This window comes from Xiphophorus couchianus, chromosome 10, assembly GCF_001444195.1.
Source record: "Xiphophorus couchianus chromosome 10, X_couchianus-1.0, whole genome shotgun sequence".
NCBI lineage: Eukaryota > Metazoa > Chordata > Actinopteri > Cyprinodontiformes > Poeciliidae > Xiphophorus > Xiphophorus couchianus.
Window position 1 is genome coordinate 3,639,498 of NC_040237.1, and position 21,553 is coordinate 3,661,050.

The following is a 21,553-nucleotide window of genomic DNA, read 5'->3' on the forward strand; positions in this document are numbered from 1 at the left end:
GATGAGTACAAAAGTTTTCAGATCAAAGTCAAAAAGTCAAGAAAGGAGGAACATTCTCATTCATCTGTTCGAAGAAGTCAGTACTCCTCTCTCTAGCAGATGAAACTTTAACTTAGCATAAAAACAAACTTCAGTCAGAGAGCTTCTTTCTGATCGATGTCCCTCTAGTTCTGGGCCAACATTCATTATGTAATTTGGAGTTTGTTGCATCTGAGTTTTGATTCAACAAAACTAGTGTTATCCATTTTGTTGCATGAACTCAGCAACATTATATCCACTACATTGGAATAAATTATATCATCCAAAAGCCAATTTATTTCAGTAATTCGGTTCAAAATATAAAACGTATAAATAATAAGATTTTAAGATTACATAAAACTAAGAAATAGAAGGACATTTTTATTAAGAATAGATATGAAGAATGCTAACTTGAGAGTCACTGACAAACTCCATAATGCTGAGTTACATTTGTAGTCGAAACTCGGAAATTCCGACTTCCAAGGCGGAAGAATCGACCGGAATGCCAAACCCAAGCCGGACAACTCGCTTGGAAAGTGGTAGAACTCCGACTAATCCCAGTTAGGATTTGAAGATGGCTGCTACTCACATTTTTAGTAGTAAACTGTGTTACTTTTACTCTTGATATTCATTCTTTTACTTCTTTTTCACATCTAAACACTTTTACAAGTGTGTCGTACTTGTGTATGTAGCAGGTAGTAAAACATAGTTTATTCGCATGATGTGTGGTGTGCAGCTCTGGTATTATTGTTAATCCCATCTAACTGTACATTACATGGACATACCTTTCAGTAAGTCTGTATTAAAAACCCTCCTTTGAGGTTTTGTAACATTCCATTTTAGGAAGCTAGATTTAAATGTTTAATAGTTGTAACCCATAAGCATCTAAATCAATAGAAGTAGAGGATTGAGATACATGTCACTCTGTGTATTATAGATCTTTTTAAAATATCAGTTTTACAACTTATTTGTTAAAATAACTGAGATTAACTTTTCTAGAATAGTCAGAGATGAAAGTTGTGTACACCTGTAACCTTGTTAATAATTTATATGACAATTATATTATTAAAATTGGGCATCTCCTCCTCATTTTCATGAGTCACCTAAATCTCACTCTAAAATGAACCACAAATACAAGAAATGCAAGAACATTTAAAAACACATCAAGGATTGTTATTAAAAAAACAATAATTTATTTGTGATCATGAAAGTACAAAAACAGTGCAACATTATGAAAATCTGAAAATCAAATAAAGTTGAAAGCATGAGGTTCAAACACACAACGGAACACTGAATGAGGTTTGAAACCTTAGCTGTGGCTTGCAAATGTACAAGCTCTGGCTGGCTTTAACTCTGGGTGTGTCAAAGATACCCTAAGATAATGGTCTACAGTTCAATTCACTGACATGTTTATATAAAAACAAAAAATAAATCTACAGAGATTCAAAGAATACAGCTAGCTGCCTGAACAAAGTTTCAACAGAAACTAAGGTTCACACTTTAATACTTGCAAAATGCCCGTTTACCAAGATGAAGCACAATGGTTAGGCTAAAAAAACCCAAAAATGTTCCAAGTACCATAAACTTCAGGTCCTGAACAGTAGGAACAAAAGGCTACATTATGACAAAGGTCATCCTTACACTTCAAAAGGCATCACATATTTGAAGTTCTAAGGCCTTTCTGTGAGTTTTTTTCTATCCACTCAAGACATTCAACATTCCTCTATGAGCAGCCCTTCAGAAGAATACAGTTTCTTTTTAATCACGCGGAACCCAGTGCTAAGTTTTAGAGCTTGTCTGAGAGCTGGAGTGGAAGGAGATTTGGAGCTGAACAGTCCCTGGATTTTAGGCCACAGCCCACCCGACTCTAGCCTCAGCACCAGAGTGAGCTGAAATGTGGGGACGAGGTAAGGGTCCACGGATAGCTGTCCTATGCTCTCGCAGGCGGCCCCTTGCTCCACGCAAAGGTCGATGAGAGCCCCTCTTAAACCGCAGGGCTCGCTAGCTGCCAGGTGGATGAGCTCCTGTCCGATGTGCTCCAGAAGTTTCTCCGGAATGAGCAGCTTGGTACATCTCAACGCACAGTCTGAGTCTTTGGCCTCCCTTAGGCTCCGTGCAATAAGGTCCACTACTTCTTTCAGGATCGCTTCCTCCATTGGGTCAAAGAAAAGGTCATCATTCGCTGGACACAGATCACTGGAGAAATCAGAGCCTGCATAGGAAAAGCAGGGTGTGAGCACTTTCAAGCTTTATAAAAAATACCTCCAATAGGATTTCAACAGATTTGGAAGGAAACGCTCACCTGAGTCTGAAAGATCACTCCTGCTGCCATTATTGGACCCTGATTCAATGCTGCTGTCATGTGTGCTGAAATCAGCCAGTCTTTGGACCAGTTTCCCCCAAGACAGTCTTCGGGGACTGCTGTCCACTGGGGACGGAGGTATACTTCCAACCTCTATGGATGCAAAGACTTCAGGCATGTTTGTCCTCTCTTTAGTGTTCAACAGATGCCTGTCAGATTTCAACTGTTTTATGAGGAGAAACAAAGACCACAAATTAACATAATACTTCAACCACTTAAAAAAATACATTAAAAAAATAAGTAAAAGAGATAGAAAATATGCCATCTTAATTACAGTAAAGAAATGCAGACGTTTAAAGCTAGCAACAGCAATACTTAAACAGCTTAAGCTAGTCAAATTAGCTCTAATTTCAGCAAAACTAACAAATATTAATACTTACAGTTTTGAAATAAAACTGTTAAAGTGCGTAGTCGTTGTTTTAGTTGAAAAAAATGGATAGTTATTGTCTAGAAACTTCCACCGTTCACTCCTCCTTCCCGTTCTTTCAGCAGCTGTCGAGCTCCGCAGTCTCTTTACCCCCGCAACAATGCTTATATAGGCCCTGCACGAGGCCACGCCCATTTTCCCCCAACCACCCAATCAAAAAGAAGGGCACGGCTTGTGAGCTGTATCTTGCCTGGTAACATGCCAGCAGAGAAGAAAGACTAACAGGAGGAGAAAGAGGTTTAGAGGGAGGGGTGGCTTCAACCCCACTGTAGTGGAAATGTACAGGGACTTGTCTGGGCTTGCAACCGTCATATAGCGGTTCTTTTGTATAGCATCCTCAATAGACATCCATATGTTGTTTTTTGCTGTTGTTGTTTGGTGCATTGGCAGCCATAAAAGCAAAGGATAAAGTCCATGCAGACCTGCCAAAGGCTGGTTCAGGGCTGCAGTGTACAGTACATTACGTCACCTGTTTTTCTCTCAAGCATTACATCAGAATTTTTTATCTGACCCGCAGCGATGCAAACACGCAATAAGCTGCAAGATATAAATGTGAACATACATTAAAAGTAACACATTAAAGAGGCCAGCATTTATTCACCTCATCAGGAAGCATTATATTTATTCTCATACTAAAGTGTTGATGATATTTTGACACACTGGTTTCAGATCTTCAAACCACTAAGACAAAGGGAACCAATGTAAGTATAAAAGGTAGTTTTCAAATTGACTTTATTTATGAAGGGGAAAACTATCCAACCTGGCTCAGTGTCAAAAGGTGATTATTTTTCTTTCTGAAGTCATAAATTAACTATGATTATCACTAAGGCATGATTACTATTAGATCTGTATAGTGCAGATATAACTTTTAGATGCTAACAACATGAAATAGGTTTAAAGGTCTCAAAAAGCAGCATATCATGCCTCGATATGCTGGTAACCAGGCTCCCAGTTTGCATCAACGACTGAGTCAGGAGCTGATACAAAAAACCCAAAACATCCAAAGCAAATCTCATTTGTGTTAGTAAGTGTCCATCGTTAAACAGTAAAAAGAAACTGTGCAAAAATGGCAGTGTGACAATCAGGGGCTGCTTTGTCGCTTCAGTCCTTGGACAGTTTGCCATAATTAATGGAGCCAGGATACTCCATAACACCAGAAAGTCCCAAGGGAGAATTTCTATCAATCAGTTTGTGATCTTAAAGTTGAACGTACATTGGATAGAATTCAAAGCACAATAACAAGCCCACCTCTGAACGAGTCACAAATGATAACCTCAAAATTAAAGGTTTGGTGTGCTCTAGTCAATGTGTAAACTTATTTTTATGGAGATACTGTGCCTATTCTGCACAGGTCATTCATGCTCAAATACATCCTAATGTTTGAATTAAAACTATTCTGCCAAGAGAATTATACCAAAGATCTTCCAAAAGAGTATAAAAAACTGTTTTAAAACTCAGTAACAACCAGGTTCATGGGACAATTACTTTGTCACATATAGCTTCATTCCCCTCAGTGGATATCATAATCACTTGAAAATTGCCATTTACTCAGGTTAGCTGTGATATTAAACGTTCTTTGACGGTTCTGAACATTTAAGTGCAACAAAAGAAGCGAAAACAGAAGAAATCTGGAGGAGTGAAACCCCCACAACACTGTAGGACCAGATCATAAAAAGCTGAAATGTGGGGAAATGGATGTGGGTGCAGAAATGTGTGCATGAACACATACAAGCAACACAGAATAAGAATTAGGTGTTAAAAAGAAGCTGTGTAGCCTCAGTGCAAAAATAATTGCAGTTGTGTCACTCCCGGGTCAGCAAGCTGCGCATATGCAGTACAGTTAGATCATAAAATTCTGGATAACGGCCAGACCTATGCTATGCTGTTTCACGTGCGTAGGCGTGGAATAATGTGTACTTTGCAAGAGAGGAAGTGAAAGTCACATGTAGGCATATGGTGTTCCGAAATAGATGTTTTGAATTATGCTAATAAAGCCAAAAATTTACACACACAAAAAAAGTTACGTTTTCATACTTGAATAACGTGAAATGTGTAAAAAGACAAAGAAAACTATCCAGACAACAACTGTGAGTGCGCTCTGGATCAAGCTCCTTGTAGATAAAATCTAACCACCAGCTGGAGGCGTGTTCTGCACTGGCCAGGGTCGGGCCAAAGGACAGTATGTTCTGTGCATTCCCGGCCTTCATTTGGATAAAAACAACCGCTTGGAGTGATCTGCGTGTGCTTTCTCGCTGTAAACACAGAAAGCTTCACAAAAACAACAGCGGTGCTGTACGTCAAACTTTGGCACGTTCGTGAAGCAGGAAATCACAAGGAAATAAGTTACCAGATGAGGTAGAGCTTAAAACTCAGTGACAAGTATTAATAAGAACAAACTACAAAACATCAAGCATGTCAAGAATCACTTTTATTAGTATATATGAGATGAAAGACCTATTATGACTATTAAATAATATTACAAGTTGAGTAGCTATAAGATTAAGCTGAAAGATATTTTAGTTTAGGTGGTACACATTATTGAAAATAGGTTTAAAAAAGGTAAACACAAAATTGTGCAAAATATAAAACAAAAGCATCTTACGTTCAACATGTTGAAATAACCTTTAGTTCTGTGTTACAGTGTAAACTCTTACAGAAAAAAAAGATCACATGTGAGACAGAACAAAAGGAAAAACATTTCCTTTTGTCTTCATTCTGTTTGGCTGATTTATTCCACAAAATGCATCCGAATGCCTTTAACTAGGACGGTGTGAATCCTAGTAGCTGCTCTATTGGTTTGTAACGCCATTCGTCTGCTTCTAGCTCTTCCACAAGGCTCGCAAGTTTCTCCATTCTAGATGCTTGTTGATCTGAAAGAACAAACAGGTTACTCTATTACCATATCAAGTTTTATTAGGTTAATCTGAAAGAAACCCAAAAGTGGTATGTGAAACCAGTGGAAAATAGTGCTGTTGCCACATTAACCAAATGTTAAGACTTGAAAATTCGATGCCCACTGTATTGACTCATGTCGGTTGAATACAAATATACGTCACATTTTTCAAAGTTCTACTTGTACAAGAAAGTAGAAAAAGAACAGGTTAAACATTTTCTTCCATTTCATAATTGTGCACACTAGTTTGAGACAGACATAACCAAACAGGAACACAGATGTTTGTGGTTTTAATATGTCAAAATACGGAAATATGAAAAGGTTTAAGGAGTATGAGCCAGGGCACAGACTTACCTTGTTTGACCTGCTTTAGTGTGGAGGCAACTTGGTAGCTGAACACAGACTCGCATAAAAATCTGTCAGAGCCATCTGAAAAAAGAAATAGCTTTAAAAAGGGGCAGCATGATCAAAATTTATATTTTAAGGGCTTTGTGATAAATGAGAATCTGGACTGCAGTCAGTTCAGATTATTTATTTAGCACCATTTAATTTATGTGTATATTTTTGACTTTTGTTTATTATTGAAAAATGCAAGCTCTGTAATCTTTAAGGCTGTATAGATTTTCAAAATCTTGGGGCGGGCAGGCGAACGAACAAACCTAATGTGTGTGTGTGTGTGTGTTTTGGGGGGGGGGGGGGGGGTACCATTTTGTGATGGTACATAACTTTTGCCGATGGCACTGATGCGATTCTAAAACCCTGAGAGCTTTGCTTTTGGACGCTTTTCTGATAATGGTCAAGCTGATCTGTTTTGTATTTGGTCCAGAGAAAACTATGTCTATTTCTTCAAAAGAATTGTTGCTCTGATACGAAGATGTCTTTATTATGCAATTTTCAATCCAAGATAAGCTTAGAGAGACCGATAACTTATCTGGACAGGGTTAATGTAAAGCTTTTTGGCCGAGTAAACTTTAAAAGTAAATTTGATCACTTTGCAACCACAAACCATGTCTCTACCAGGTTTGCATACCTGGAGACTGTCAATTTGGTTAATTCTTCTTTGCAAAACAGATGAAGCTCAGTCATAGAGTGTCCGTTAACATCAATCTTTAAGTCTTGCTACAGATTCTTAGTTGGATTTAGAGTTTTTACCAAGCCATTCAAGGGGCTGTGCCTTCCATATGGCTTGAGGCAAACTTTCAACAAAGTTTCTAGTGGCTTACTTCTTACCACTGCTCTGGATAGACCAGAATTGTGAGGTGCATGACTATTAGTTGTCCTGTTGACAGATTCTCCCACTTTGCAGCTCTTTCAGGGTGACCTTGGGTCTCCTTGCTGTTTCTCACATTATTGTGCCCTATCCAGTCAGATTTGCAGCTGTGATACACTTTTTTTTTTCATTTGATGGATTTAATAGTGCTCTCTATGAGAAGCTTAGAATTTGCATGCGTTCTTTTAATTGCAAATAAATGAATTCCTGTATCATGTTCCTTGTTCTATCACATATAGACAACTTTGTGTTGAGGAAATCCCCACTTTGACTTAAAATGTGGAAAAGTGCAAGGGGGTGTTGTTTCAGGGACGGCAAATCAAGCAGGTTTGTTTATGAATGCAACTTTCTCCTCTGCAAATAATCTGTTGGAAATCATTGAATTGTTATTATTTTCCCAGTAGAATGAATCTATCTCCCTGATTATATGAAAATAGATTTCCCAAAACAGTGCTTATTTTCCATCAGGATCAGTCCATGCTATCATACAGCTAAAAAAACACCAACAACATACCTTCCATCATTTCCCCTGCTCCTTTAGGATAAGTGTAGAGAACTTTCCTGGGAGGGATGAGCTCTGAAGCGCTGAATCCAGAGCCTGTTACCGAGCTACCGCTTACACCTCCCGCAGAGGAGGACGAAGAAGTCGCTGCCATTGCCTTAGGAAGCTACCAAGCACATACCAAAACGTCAGCGAGAACTTTATTCATCACGGCTTATTCCAAAGTGTATGCAGAGAAACAAGGAATAAATCACAGAGTAAGCTAAAATCAGTTGAACCATCTTTATTATGTCTATGAGTCTAACCACATCACAAACGTAAAACCGTTTCCTGTTTTAGTTTAAAAAATGTATTCCGATTCAGCTATCAGAACAGCTGGTAGGAAAGCTAACTGTAGCAATGGAGCGAATGACCACTCGACCTAGGTATTTCTCCACACTATACAATCAGCTCAGATGTTCTAAATAGTAAAACCCTACCGTAATTTTCCAGATTGTTCGGCTTTATTCATACGCAGTTTAGCCCTCGGTGTTTGTTTAGCCGTCTGTAGTTTACGTCAAAAAGAGGGTTGCCATTTTGAAAGATGTCACAACAATCTGAATGGTTCATGTCTATAACGTTCCAAGGAGCTCGTTCCGCTTACATGTTATGTAGATCTGTACACAGGTTACCGTAAATTAACGGAAAGTGTCGTAACGCGATTGGCCAGCTAGCATACGTGCATGACTTGCTACTTTGAAGTTGTAAACAAAATTTTAAGGTGACTTTCACGAAATTTTACTTGTTTTCTGTCACTTTATGTTGGTATTTTAACTGTTTTAATTTAGGTTTGGTAGCAACCAATGGATGTTCTACGCCCACCGCTTATCAACATAAACGGCAGAATATATCGAAGAAACATAGTTAAAGAAGAACACTATGAAGAAGAAGAAGATTTCTCGTACATGGGGCCATCTGGTTAGTAAGCATTTGACAGGTTTAATTATTTTGTCGTGTTTCACCCACAATCAAACGTGTATTTTATTGGTATTTTATGTGATAGACCACCAGAACCAGAAAGTACTTTTAGACAAGTACTTTAAGTATTCTCCAGCTGTGATTGCAGCACAAGTTCCTTCTACATAGTATTAACTCAGGAAGACCAAATACAAATACGTGCCTCAGCTTTATTGTCTTGAATACTATATTTTGTGTTGGTCACCACATAAATATCAAAAAAGTACGTGAGTGATTTTAACTAGAACAAATGTGAAAAAAGGTACCCATGTATACATATGGTTTTGCAAGGAACTTCACATTTCTACTGTTGCCACTAGTTTGTTTTGCAAAAACCAACTCCATGTTTGTATGATTGAAGAGAGTGAAGCACTGGAAGAGGATGAAACCTGTGACAGCCACTTCATTGAACAAACCGATAAGGGATACCGCTGTGCCATTGATGTCCCAAGTGTTCTTTACAAGTAAGCTGTGAACAAAATAGTTTCCTCCGTCCCTAAACTTGAAAAGAATGAAATTTTTGTGTAAGCATTGGTGTACTGTGCGTATGGTGAACATGTTTTAATTTTGTTGTTGTTATATAGATATATCATTGGGAAAAAAGGAGAAACTCGAAGACGTCTTGAGTTTGACACCAAAGCCTCAATCAGCATCCCGAAACAAGGAATAGAAGGACAAATCGGTGAGGATAAATGTCAAATCAGGTCATTCTGAAACTAATTTACCTGCAAAATATTTCCTTCTTATGCATTTCTTTTGCTTTTAGTTATCACTGCTGCCCAAAAAGCTGCAGTTTCCTCTGCGGTCACTCGAGTAGAAGTCCTTGTGGAGAGTTTCCGAAAGAAACAGCCCTTCACTCACTTTCTGTCTTTGCCTTTGAATGACTCCAAAGTTCAAGAAGGATTCCAGACATTTAAAGATGAGGTGTTGCGACAGTGTTCACAGGTGCTCTTGACAAATGCAAACAAGATTGGGGACCAGTTGAAGTAGTTTTAAATTATTGCATTGTGTAATAACGAATAAATCATGTGTCACCTACTTTGCAGGATCATGGAGTGGACGAAAGCATCTTTCAAAACCCTGCAAAGCTTCATTTGACAATTGGCACTCTGGCTCTGTTAAATGACACAGAAGTGAGAAAAGCATGTGCACACCTCCAAGAATGCCAAAGTTTTATCAGGTAGAAGCTTAAAAAATTACTTCATCATGTCAGGCTTGACACTGTGATGAATTTTTAAACACAAACACATTTCATATAACAGTGAAATTACTCTTTAAAAGATTAATTCGATTTTTATCACTGATTTAAAGCTCAGACAAATGAGTTCAGATTTAATGTTAAATCTGAAAGTTGCGCTATAGCATGTGTAAATCATGCCATGATTTATTTGTGCTGTAGAAATTTGTTTTTCCAAATAATGCTTAAAAACGGACTAACAGGCATTGGCTGGTATGAACTCTTGGTATGAAAACATTAAAGAAAATGTAAAAACCAAGTTGCATATAGTGAACTAATTGGCTTTATTGCAACTAGAAAAGCAAGAGTTAAAATGAAATCATACAATATATTGATTATTGTAGCTATATTTGTTATGTATACATTTATTTCTTGTTATTCTGAGTTTAATACATAGACTTAGGTAAAATATAGTATAAACACACAGGAAATTCAGTAGTTTTGGTCACTACAACATGTTCTTTGGCATCTAATTAAAAGGTATTTAAAGAGGTGAAATGGCTTGACAGAAAATGTAATCTCTTTTGAAACTAATGCCTTAAAGCTTTTTATAGATGTTGATTTTGGAAACTTTATTAATTCATTTTTGCATTTCATCAGGGACATCACTGAAGGAAAGGCTCTGCTGTTGGAAGTGACGGGTATAGAGTACATGAATGATGATCCAGCCATGGTGGACGTCTTATATGCCAAAGTCAGTGTTAAAGATGGATGTGACAGGTTGGTGTTCGAAAGAAAAAGTGCTTTCAGTGACCTTCTGGTTTTATTTATTTATTTTTTTGTTTAAAGTTTTACCTTTACTTTTTCCTCTCCATAGGTTGCAGATGATTGCAGACCGGCTGGTGGAGCATTTTGTCTCTGTGGGGCTGATGGTCAGGGAGTGGGACAGAGTGAAGCTGCATGGTACTGTCATGAACACACTGTTCAGAAAGGACACCACAGGTAAATATGAGCACCATTTGGTGACAGCTTGATTCTCTCTTGGTCATACAGTGCTCTCCATGAGTAAAACGGTTATAGAGTGTGTAAATGTGCAAAAAGGTTTGAAATTCATTCTTCTTTCTGTGCATAACTTTTTGCCACCAGTTTGAAATTTGCCATGGTTCGGCTGAGATTTTTGCCATGGTTCAGCTGAGATTTTCTTTTGCTTTTTTGTTAAACGTTTTGTCAGAATCTGTTTGATTGGCATCTGGGAAGTTTGGAGACTTCTTTCTTTCTTTTATCCACATTTTAAACTTCTCCCGTCCACTATATTTTTACCTCGATGTTAGTAAAGTATGTTGGATACATCTGTGTGAGGTGGATTTTAAAGCTCTGAATTCAGCCGTAGTACACACTTTGTGAATGTACCCCAACAATTTCTTAAATGGGTGCGTAGTCAGGTACGTGCACATTTTGTTACCACACTTTGACCTTCCACTCAATTTTCCAGAGATGTAGTTGGATACGAGTCTCAGAACATCAGGCTTTTTTTTACAAAGTATTTCCCAGAATTGGTTATAACATGTCCATAACATTCAATTTCTATATTTAAAATTATTTTTCTGTTAGTCACATGTAATATACATTTTTTTAAGAAACTTAATTTGGGGTTTTCATTAGGTGTAAGCATTAATCACCAAAATAGCAGAAACATTTTAAAATAATCCATTTATTTGCAATGAATCTATAAATGATCTTGACTTGTTGAACTGAATTACTGAAATAAATTAAATCTTTTTTTAAAGATAATCTAATTTATTCAGATGCTCCTGCATGTAGTTTGTTATTTTAGCTTGATGTGAATCTTAATTCATAAAGACATGTGATGAAAAAAGTGTTTGTTCAAGAGCTACTTTTAAGATTTTTGTGGGATTTTTGTTGCCGCAGGCTTTGTGAAAAGGAGTGTTTCAGGAGATAATGTCCTCAGGATGTAGATCACATTTTCTCTACTTGATAACAGCTGTGCAGAGGCTTAATAAAATTGGTCATGAATAGAACAGCATCTTTTCAATAAGCTCAGATGTGTAGAAATAAAATGGTATTTTTAGGTCCCACATGAGGTTTTCAACTTTATCAGTTAGTGTTACAGATATATCCAAATAAAATTGTGAGAACATTCACGAGAAAGTGACCAAAAATGTTTAGCCACCTTTGATTCATAAAAAGCATATTTGTGATTCATCTTTTGTCTTAAAAGGCATCGGCTAACCATGAACAGGAAAAAGGAGAACTGCTGGGATCGTTATATTTGTCCTTTTTTCCGGAACATACTTTTCCAATGTTCCCTTATTATCTTTTAGCTCAGATTGGAGCTGCAGTGACCACAAAGCTGAGCCTCAAAACAATTAGAACAGCTAAATTGCCCAGAGAGGAATCAGGGAGGTACTTCTCTGTTTGGCCTCAGAGCTGTGTACGTGCACAGAACAGTGTGCTGTTTTCCAGCTACTCTCACAATGCCTTCATTCATTTTGCTGATGGATCCCGTCCAGCAGCGGTTCTCACATTTGCACCGGACTGACCGACAACAACATCGCACAAGCAAAGTGGTATGCCACTGCTGATCATGTTTACAGCCACAATGTACAAAGCTCAATGGCTGTGCTCTCCTCAGTCCTCAGTTTCGCAATATCATTTAACAAACGAAGTTACCTTGACATTTGCTGGGTACTGTTGGAGCTGCAAGTAAACATGTTTATTGCTTCTCTGAGATAACTTATCAAAGTGTTTTTCCTTTTATTGTGTGTTGGTCTGTGGTGTGTTTCCAGCTGAGAACAGGGGTGGAGCAGGAAAACCATCCACAAGTGAAAGAGAGGCTTTTGATGCCAGGAGCATATTAAAGGTTAGACCCCTTTTACATCCAGATTAATAGACACATGTTTGTAATGTAATATCGGATTTTCTTGAAGTTATACTAAGTCATGTGGGCGATTGCATAAATTCCTGTTATAAAACCTATGAAGACATGAACCAGATACGAATGCTATATTTCAGCACCTGCAGATGTGTGACACTTTAATGTATTTGGATTCAAAGCATTAATGGGATTGACATTTTCAGAGTCCCATACCTAGCTTCATAAGAGCTAGGTAATGAACAGCTCTATAAAACCTGATTTTGTTGTTTTGGCAGAGCAGCTCGTTGCCCTGCCTCACTTCTGTCAACTATTTCAAAATGTTCTCTGATTTAAGGCTCTGAGTGAAATAATACTCCCAGATGTTTGATCGCTTTAAAGGTTACAGTGTACAGTTGATTTATTACCACATTTTTCCTTCTTGTACCGTTTTCGATGGTGTGGAGAAGTATACAGACCCCTTTTACGCTGATTCTCCTGAAAAAAATAAAATTTAATCAAGTTTGTTAAAACATAAATGAATAACGGCATCATGAAGACTAAAGGACATGGCAGACTGGTCAGGTATAAAGACGTGGAAATGTTTAAAGCAGGATTAGATTCTAAAATAATAATTCAAGCTTTTAATGGTCTAAAAGAGCTCTGGTCAATTCAGGTTTGTGTCTGTCATATAAAATGTAAATAAATCCATTGTAACACAATGAACTGTGAAAAAGCTTAAGGAATACTTTTGCTAAGCACTGTAGATGGCACGAAATATTTTTGTTTGACCTCTAACAAGTCTGTTAAAATAGTTGTTTTAAACTGAAAATGATGATTTTTAAATTCTGAAAACATGTTTTTTGTGTTTCAGAAATTTGGTAATTACGGTTTTGGAGAGTTTGAGCTGAATACTGTCCAGCTGTCACAGAGGTACTCAACAGACTGTACCGGATACTACTCATCTGCTGGGAGCATAAGCTTCTCGTGACCTTTATCCCAGCTGAGGCGTAATATTCTGAGGTGGGTGAGAAAATAGTTCTGGAGCAGCAGAAAAGTGCAGTTAACGACTCTGACCGCTAGGTGGCAGCATGTATTTGCTGTTATTGAGCACAGCTTTTCAGGCATAAATTTGTCAAACGTATCAAATGTAAAATATTATATTTTTAAATAAAATTCAATCAGAAGAAAACATGTGAAAAGCATCTACATAAAATATGTACATTTGTATTAATCATATTTTTTGTTGGGATCTTCAAGATAGAAAAGATTAATTTTTGCAGAATTAGGGTTGTTGTTGACAGTAAAGTGATTTTATCCTGAATGGGCCCCATCTTTGTTGTTTTACATTGTGACACATTGCCCTAAACAGAATGAAATAAATACTCAAGCATTTTGTAGTCAATGAAGGTGACACACTGAATAGTTAGAAGAAAAATAAACATCCTGAGTCGTGGCAGAAAGCTGTTTATAGTCGTTGAAACAGTCTGACTCAGTATAATGTCATCCTCACACCACTGAATGTCATAACCCCTTGTAACAAAACATCCTTTCACCTAACTGAATGTGTTAATGCTTCACACATGACTTATTACACTAGCCAGTCTTTCTTTTTATACCCCATCTTTCTTTTTAAGGAGCCCTACCCACACAAACTGCTGCAACTTTGCTCTCTGTTACTTCTGTCGAATGTGTCATTGAATACAAACGTCAGACAAAGAGCAGGGCTTCTTGTTCGTTCCATTTTTTTCCTCTCGCCTTCCCCTCAGCTGGTGATTCTCTCTGTTTAGCATGCAGGAGCGTGATCGCCAAGCGGGCAAAAGTTACACCAGTAAAGTCTGAGGGCTCTCTTTGTTCACTATGCCATCCTGTGCTGCTCATTTTAGCAGTGGTTTGACTAGTTTACCTTCTCTTCTTCTGTTCTTCTGTCCACAGTCATGGTCATTTTGTCTCTTTTTTTTTGTTTGTTCAGCAGTGTAAAATAAAACATTTATTCAGACCAACAACGAGACCTAATTATGCACACTTACTTTCCAGACAGGATGCTTGTTTCTGGTTCAACAGTGCATATCTAGTGTAGCACCACTTCCAGGTAACACATTCATAAAGGTTTTTTCACCTAGGGCTGAGTAAATAGAGCTCAGCTGTACACAAAGGGAAAAGAGGAGCGACACGTGATTTGCAATTTGATTAAATGTTTGAGGACTGTGTATTCTTGTCTGTTTTGGCAGGATCATGATTAAAGATGAGTTGTACAGATGTCTGCACCAACGCCATATAAGGGATTGTGTTGTGCTTATGTAATGAGGCAGGAGATCTTACTATTTTATTAAAAATATCTGTTATGTACCAAATTTGTAAGGACTGTAAGGATCTTAATCTACTATTTTTGAGCAAAAGCTTCAAAGTTTTTCTAAATTCCTGCCTCATCTAGATGTGCAGTAGTGCTAGCATGAACTTGTACATAAATTTCCCTTACTACCCCCTTTCATATTAGGGCTACAGTTAACCTTGCATATACAGTATTTGATTTTGATATATTTATATATATATATATATATATAATTGTCACAATATGGAGTTAGACAGCAATAAACTGTAATTGAAGTAGTATTGACTTTGCTGAAGGTCAATGGGTACTGACCTTCAGTGCTCACTGAATATATTTTCTTTCTGTTTTATTAAGCAGCTGTACCCACCAGGCACCACAAACATCTTATTCCCTCTTACTTTTACACTAGTGGTAGTTTCTGTGTACAACTCATATATTTGCAGTACTGTAAATAATTAAGGTGCTGTGAGTACATTTCGTTTTACTAATGTACATTTTACAATGGGTGATTATTAAATGGAGAAATAGAAAATTTGGCTTTTCAGATAATGTTGTAATTTTATTTCCTAGATATCTTTATTAACTTATTTAGAACACCAACAATTTTTAGGCATCTGTGAGTTCATTTTCTCTCATTACTGCAGATATTATGTAGGTGGGATGGTTACCAAAGGGAATGACAGCAATTCAGGGTTTTCAGGAAGTATTGGCCAAATAATTGTTTTGCACCAAATTAGGTCTTGTTTTCGTCCTTGTGAGGATTGTAAGTGAAAAGGACTCGTTCCTGTGCATACATTTATACAAGTACGCACTCAGACATAATGACCAGCTCCTTAACATGTCATTATTCCTTTATTTGTCACCAGTGCAGATGGTCGTGACAAGAATATTACAGTGCAGTATGTTAAGCCTCATGTCTGATCTATTACAGCAGGCACTCACTCACCAGTGTTGACAACACAAGTCTTGCTGTTTCTGGAAAGCTCTGACTCAGTAGACTGTAACGCATTCTTCACGCTTTTCATGTTTTAATACATTCAGCACACTGATCTGAACTAGTCATTACGTATATAATATATTTAATCCTTCAGTGTGATTTCTGTCAAACATGAACAGTGATATCACTTTATCTGTGAGTTTTTGGAATGTTTTGTCTCATCTGCGAATCTGTTAAAATGACTAAATCTTGTCATCGGCATCTGTGTGATTGCGCTTGCTTGTGCACCAGCCAAGATGCGTAATTTCTGTCCCTGACACGTCTCACCCTAATTAGTCAGTTTTGTTCTTCCTGCAGTGTGAAGCTCCACTAAGACCTACAAAATCTGAGGACAAGCTTGAACAGCTTTCAAAAAGCTGTATAAATTAGATCTCTGTGTACTGTGCTTGTTCCTTTTGATCTACATCCCTTTTTTCTGAAGTTTTAATGAGGTGGAAGATGTATCTTTTAATAAAATATTTGTTTGTGTGGGAATATGTGCAAAAGCTACTATACAAACTCCTTATGCCTTTTGAACTTTTCTACTTTTTTTTCTCTCACAGTCACAGTGATTTGAAAAATGTAAGTAAAGCAATTTAACAAAATAGGATTACTTAAACTATTTACATTTTTCTGCTTATTTTCATAGCTATACTTTTATATCAGTTACTTTGAGAGGAAACGCTGTGTTCTGTTCTTAAGGCATGTTTCACATAGGAAGATTATTAGTGGCACACCACCTCCAACCTTTATTTCCTGTCTAAACATTCATCAGCTTCTGTGTAAATTAAAGAAACTCTATAAATGTACTGAAAAAGCTGCGCTACATAATTCCCAACCTGGCAAAAATGATTGCAAATCTAAAATTCAAAAACACAAATGTTCATAAACTTAGATGTGATCAGAAAGCTGAATTTCACTTTGGTCTTGATTCAATCCTGAAATATCCCTTTCACTGATTCATTGGAACAGAACCAAAGTTTTTCCAATTTGGATGCAACAAAAATACAACAGTGCTTCATTTTTAACAGCTTACTTTATTTTTTAGATTTTATTCTCTTGTCATCTTTTTCTACCATTTGAAATTCACGCTAACCGCTGCGTCAGTAACCGGTGTTACAGCCTTGATTGACAGTGAAGGCGAGAGGGGTGAGAGGGCAGGTGATTCATGCAGCAGCTTATCATTCAGAGTGCTGAATCTGAATTTCATGCAGAGGCCTCCTGCAGCTGTCCGCATGCGTTTTATGCTGCAGTCGTGTCTACTGGAAAGTGTTTAAACACAAAGTGCAGTAGCTTTGCTATAATTCATTCTTCACAATAAGAGTCGAAAGCAATCAATTTGCAACTAAAACCAGATTCCAGCTTCAAGGTTTAAACATTTCTCTAAAAATGTCCTTACATCTCACAGTGAAAAGTCTTTGTTAAAGAGTAAAGATAATCAGGTACCTTTATTACTTAGCTACTTTTCTTGAAAACAAAGGACATTTTGTTACTTTTAGCCAGCAAGCTGAAGAGCATTACCTCAAAATTCTTATCTAGCCTTGACGTTTACAGACATTCCATGTAAATGTTTTTTTTACATGGTAAAAAACTGCAAACTGCTTCACATTTGAACCAGTTTGCTTCAAATGTGAAGCAAACTGGTTCCCTATCATAGTTTGTTACTTCTGGATTAAGCGTTTATGCTTTGAAATGTTTGCAGTTCTGAAGATAAATCAGCATTTTGCATCAGTTTTGGTTCAAAATAGAGAAATCTACTTTTCCTCCTGCAAACTCTCTGATCAGACGCTGTAAAGTTATACACATTTTATTTCCTTTTACATACTTTTTATTTATTTTATCATGAAAACGTTTCACACAACACCTAAAATCGTTCACCATCATTACAGTGGTGATAACTGGTATCAGGTGCTGATGCAGAGAACAGCCCACTCATCAATTCTGAGCTTGTTTCGGACTGCTGGGAGTGTTCTCTAACGGGAAAGCTATAAAAACACTTCAGTGCAGGAGTTACAGGGCTGTTACTGGAAAAGAAGCAGTGCCTCGTGAGGATCGTCGTTTTTATCCTTCAGTTGAATTTTCTTTTTACTCTTTCTGGCAATATGCTTCAATGGTGTCCTCGGCTCTGCAGTTCACCATCAAATAAAAACAAAAATGTTACTCCAGCAGGTATTCCCACAAGATCAGCAGTTGTGTTTTTACTCTCACAAGCAAAGTACTAAACCGCATGGCAAGGAGGGGAAACGATCCGAATCTGTTGTTGAATATGTTGACGTATTTGCATTATGGTAATTAAGCTCAGGCTTGAAGCACAGTTTTGTTTCTTTGTAATCCTAAAGTAAAAGTGCTGTGGCTTTGTCACACATAATGCAAAAGAACATTTCCCAGAGGTGATCGTGTTTAGCAGTTCAAGTGTAAGCGAGCTTCTGTTTACTCTGCGTTTAATTGGGGAAACTGCTGCACTTTCTCCCACATCTGCTGCTGTAAGCTGCCTGCAGTGCGAAAAACAGCCGCTTCAGTGCTCAACCAACAGTGGCAAACTGCTGTCACACTCCTCTCAACTAACTTTGCAGTCTTAATAGCTGTGTGACCCAGTTTGAATCCTATTGAATCGAATCCATATGCATTTCTAGCAGCTTCATTTACAGTTCTAAGTCACTTGAGATTACTTGTTAAATGCCTCCAGATGTGGCTTATTCAGTCCCCTACATTCGGAATAACCTCTGATGGGATTTTGGATTGGGGATTTTCATCTCAGGCTGGTCTGACTTTTTTTCATGCAGACATTTTTGGTGTTTGGGTTCAATTATCAGAATGCAACTTCCTCAAATTGAGAGAGAAATGAGCACTCAAACTTAGTACGTCGTAATTGAATATGCACCTTCATCCTGCATTCTGCAAAAGTATTCCTACCCCTTCAACTTTCATTTCATGACATTATGAAACAACCTTTAATGAATTTTAGTTGATATATCAGTAAGGAATCACAATGAAAAACTGAGATTACTTGTAGATTAGTGCAAATCAATAGCTTTAAAGTGCAAACGTTGATGATTGTTTTTTGTGTTCCAGGCCTTTGCTGGACACAGCAGGACAGAAAATGATGATGAGCAAGTCCCAACAGATCCAAGCAACAAATGAAAACATGCAGCCAAACCGTTTGCTTCCCTGCATTGCATTCCCTTCTGTAATCATCTGCTGTTTACCAAGAATTCTTGAAGACATCCTCAGAGCTCTTTCATTGTGTGACAATATGAGCGGCTGTGATAAGCTGCGCAGCTCATCAGGACTCTTTAGACTCATATGTGTTGTTTACATTTGTAATACGACGGGAATATTTCCAGATAAGAAAGCCTTCAAATTGTGCTGCGTACCGCCTTGTCTGATGTTAATAAAAAAAAATATTTTCCCTGCTTCTGTGAAAACTCAATAAGGTGGACTGGGTTTATTAATGTGCATGAGTTTGGGGAGATGAACTGGCATCAAGTCAATCTCTTTATTCTTGGAGTCTGACAAACATGACTCCTATCTGCAGATGTAAACCATGCAGTGCTTTCATGACTAAAATAAAAAGCAGCTGCAGTTCCTGTTTTGATGGATGTGAGGAAAGTTTTTGGCAAAGATGATCACAGACCAGTTTGAGACTAACATGAACATAAAAATGGTTGAAATTACAGAATTTGGACCATTAAAAAACTGATGGCTTATCCACACATATGGCTCAGTTTGATACCCATATTATTAAAGAGTAAATCTGATAGCTGCTTTTATTGCACCGTTGTGCAATATCAACAAAGTTGTTCATTCACTTTGACTTGAATATATGACAGTGACATGAAAAGTATGAAATGTAATAGTCATGTGGTTCTTAATCATGATCTGTTACATTTATCTTATGGATGTACTGTCGGGTCACAACAAATGTGAATTGGTTCCTATTTATAGGACTGTACAGTCAGATCAATCACATTGACAGATTTAAATTCAATTACATAATTTATATTTAGCTCCCCATGGTATGATACAGTGCAGCCAGAATTTTGAAATTGGTAAGCAGATTTCTATCCGAGGAAGCCCAGCCAATCGCATTAAGTCTTGCATTATTACTTAATGCAATAGGATATCGTTCTTTCAAGCAAGACTGATAAACCTATTTTTTTTCCAAATAAAGAATTTATAAAAATGTTGCCATTTTGTTGAGACTCTGGATAATCAATAAGGATTGCAGAGTGGAATTAACCAATGTTTTCTAGAGATTATTTTATATCTGGTTATTTAATTTTACCTGATATGAATAAATACTTTAATAACCTGAAAATTCACCTTTATTGTTGAAAGCATAATAATCTTGCAAAAGTGTTAATTAGCCAATATTAAAACATTTGCCTCTAGGGTAATATCTATATGCCTCTAAATAATGTAATATGTTGAAACAGCGCAAAACTGAGTTACTAAATCAAACCTGTGAGTGTTTTTTTACAATTATTTTTTAAACATCTTTACCTTGCATTCAATAATGAAGTAGTGATTGCAATAACTGCATTGTTTCCAAAAATCTCTTTTTGCTGTACTCAACTGATGTAAAACTTGCAAGTGCAGCAGAAGCTATTTATTGATTAATGCAGTGAAAACCTGGTCATCACTTTACTGCATTTTGAAGTCCTTGTGACAACATTCCTCACAATATTTGCAAACCAAGCAATTAACAGTGAAAATAAAGATTTTTTAGGTTTCATACAGAATGATTTAAGAGGAGCTGCAGTATTATTTTACCCAAATGGTGCTGATTTCATTTTTGGTATCTGAAAACATTTATCATACCCCTTGAGCTTTTCCGCATTTTGTCACCTCATCAGTACCACCACTTTCTTATTTTTAAAGATTTAGGACACCCAGATCATAGTTTAACTTATGAGTCTGGGTTTAGCCTTTCTTAGAAGTCAGTCTTCAAGGAAAGTAAAAACATTCCCCTGTTGACCAAACTGGTAAACTTGTAAGAGCCCTTGGCAATATTGTGTCTTCTCATTCCTAAAACCTGCTTTGTAAGATGATTTAACAACTTAGAGTTGATCATAAAAATGTTTTCTCAGCTTTTCTTGCTCTGAAGAGTTTCCCTCAGGAAACATTTATTACTACGGTCAAAACAGAGGTTTCTTGGTAACATTTAAATTCACAAAGTGTAAAAAAAAAGCCCATGAAAAAGTGACCTAATTCAGATGTGTGATCATTAATCATCAACGTTTAGCATTATGCTTTGGTTAATGCACCCTTTTAACTTGTCACGTTATATTTTTCATGTACATAGTGCTTTACACTTGGAGATATTTCTCCTCTTGTCCTTGCCTCCCTGTTCTGCGGCTCTACATGCTCGTATAAAAGAAGCACACATTTGCCACATCGACAACTTTGATGCAAGTGTCAAGAGTTTGTTCTGCCAGCTAAGCAGCTTGACAGAAATGTGATCCTGCCCCTGGCTACTCAACCTTGGCCAATACTGGTAACCTTAAACTTAAATGAATCCGAACAGGGAGGGTGCTGGATTAGGTTTATCGTCATAGGGGATGAAACGCTGAGAAGAGGAGAGGGCTCGCAGAGTTAATAGAAGCAGCGGGAATGATGTGCAGGTACAGTAAATCTCTGTGGGTCATAAATTCTGGATAAAAAAAGACCGGATATAATAAATTTTTTATTCGCTCAGGTCCATACTCTCAATCTCAACACCATTTGG

At 37.3% G+C, this 21,553-nt stretch overlaps 3 protein-coding genes across 6 annotated transcripts; 1 reads left to right on the forward strand and 2 right to left on the reverse strand.

Moving 5' to 3' along the window:
• Positions 1-1,196: 1,196 nt before the first annotated feature.
• On the reverse strand, positions 1,197-2,921 carry ddit4 (DNA-damage-inducible transcript 4). Its single transcript, XM_028029554.1, has 3 exons — positions 2,761-2,921; positions 2,321-2,543; positions 1,197-2,230 (listed from the first exon to the last, which is right to left on the reverse strand). Exons 2-3 carry the CDS (start codon positions 2,496-2,498, stop codon positions 1,731-1,733), a joined length of 678 nt encoding a protein of 225 aa, XP_027885355.1. The 5' UTR covers positions 2,499-2,543; positions 2,761-2,921; the 3' UTR covers positions 1,197-1,730.
• A 2,294-nt stretch (positions 2,922-5,215) lies between these two features.
• Positions 5,216-8,113, reverse strand: anapc16 (anaphase promoting complex subunit 16). 2 transcript variants are annotated; one of them, XM_028029555.1, is made up of 4 exons: positions 7,952-8,113; positions 7,485-7,638; positions 6,055-6,129; positions 5,216-5,677 (listed from the first exon to the last, which is right to left on the reverse strand). In XM_028029555.1, the coding sequence occupies exons 2-4, from the start codon at positions 7,624-7,626 to the stop codon at positions 5,568-5,570; spliced, it is 327 nt and encodes a 108-aa protein (XP_027885356.1). In that variant the 5' UTR covers positions 7,627-7,638; positions 7,952-8,113; the 3' UTR covers positions 5,216-5,567. The 2 variants fall into 2 exon arrangements, with proteins under 2 accessions (XP_027885356.1, XP_027885357.1); XM_028029556.1 differs by having other exon boundaries at positions 7,485-7,653; positions 7,952-8,060.
• On the forward strand, positions 7,609-19,418 carry ascc1 (activating signal cointegrator 1 complex subunit 1). Of its 3 annotated transcripts, none has more exons than XM_028029552.1 (11): positions 7,609-7,729; positions 8,289-8,429; positions 8,830-8,932; positions 9,053-9,150; positions 9,235-9,413; positions 9,515-9,648; positions 10,306-10,425; positions 10,523-10,647; positions 12,453-12,526; positions 13,392-13,540; positions 18,898-19,418. In XM_028029552.1, exons 2-10 carry the CDS (start codon positions 8,315-8,317, stop codon positions 13,506-13,508), a joined length of 1,065 nt encoding a protein of 354 aa, XP_027885353.1. In that variant the 5' UTR covers positions 7,609-7,729; positions 8,289-8,314; the 3' UTR covers positions 13,509-13,540; positions 18,898-19,418. The 3 variants fall into 3 exon arrangements, 2 of the variants coding, with proteins under 2 accessions (XP_027885353.1, XP_027885352.1); XR_003597050.1 differs by lacking the exon at positions 7,609-7,729 and adding an exon at positions 16,389-16,407 and having other exon boundaries at positions 8,184-8,429; positions 18,898-19,407; XM_028029551.1 differs by lacking the exon at positions 7,609-7,729 and having other exon boundaries at positions 8,184-8,429; positions 18,898-19,407.
• Positions 19,419-21,553: the final 2,135 nt, after the last annotated feature.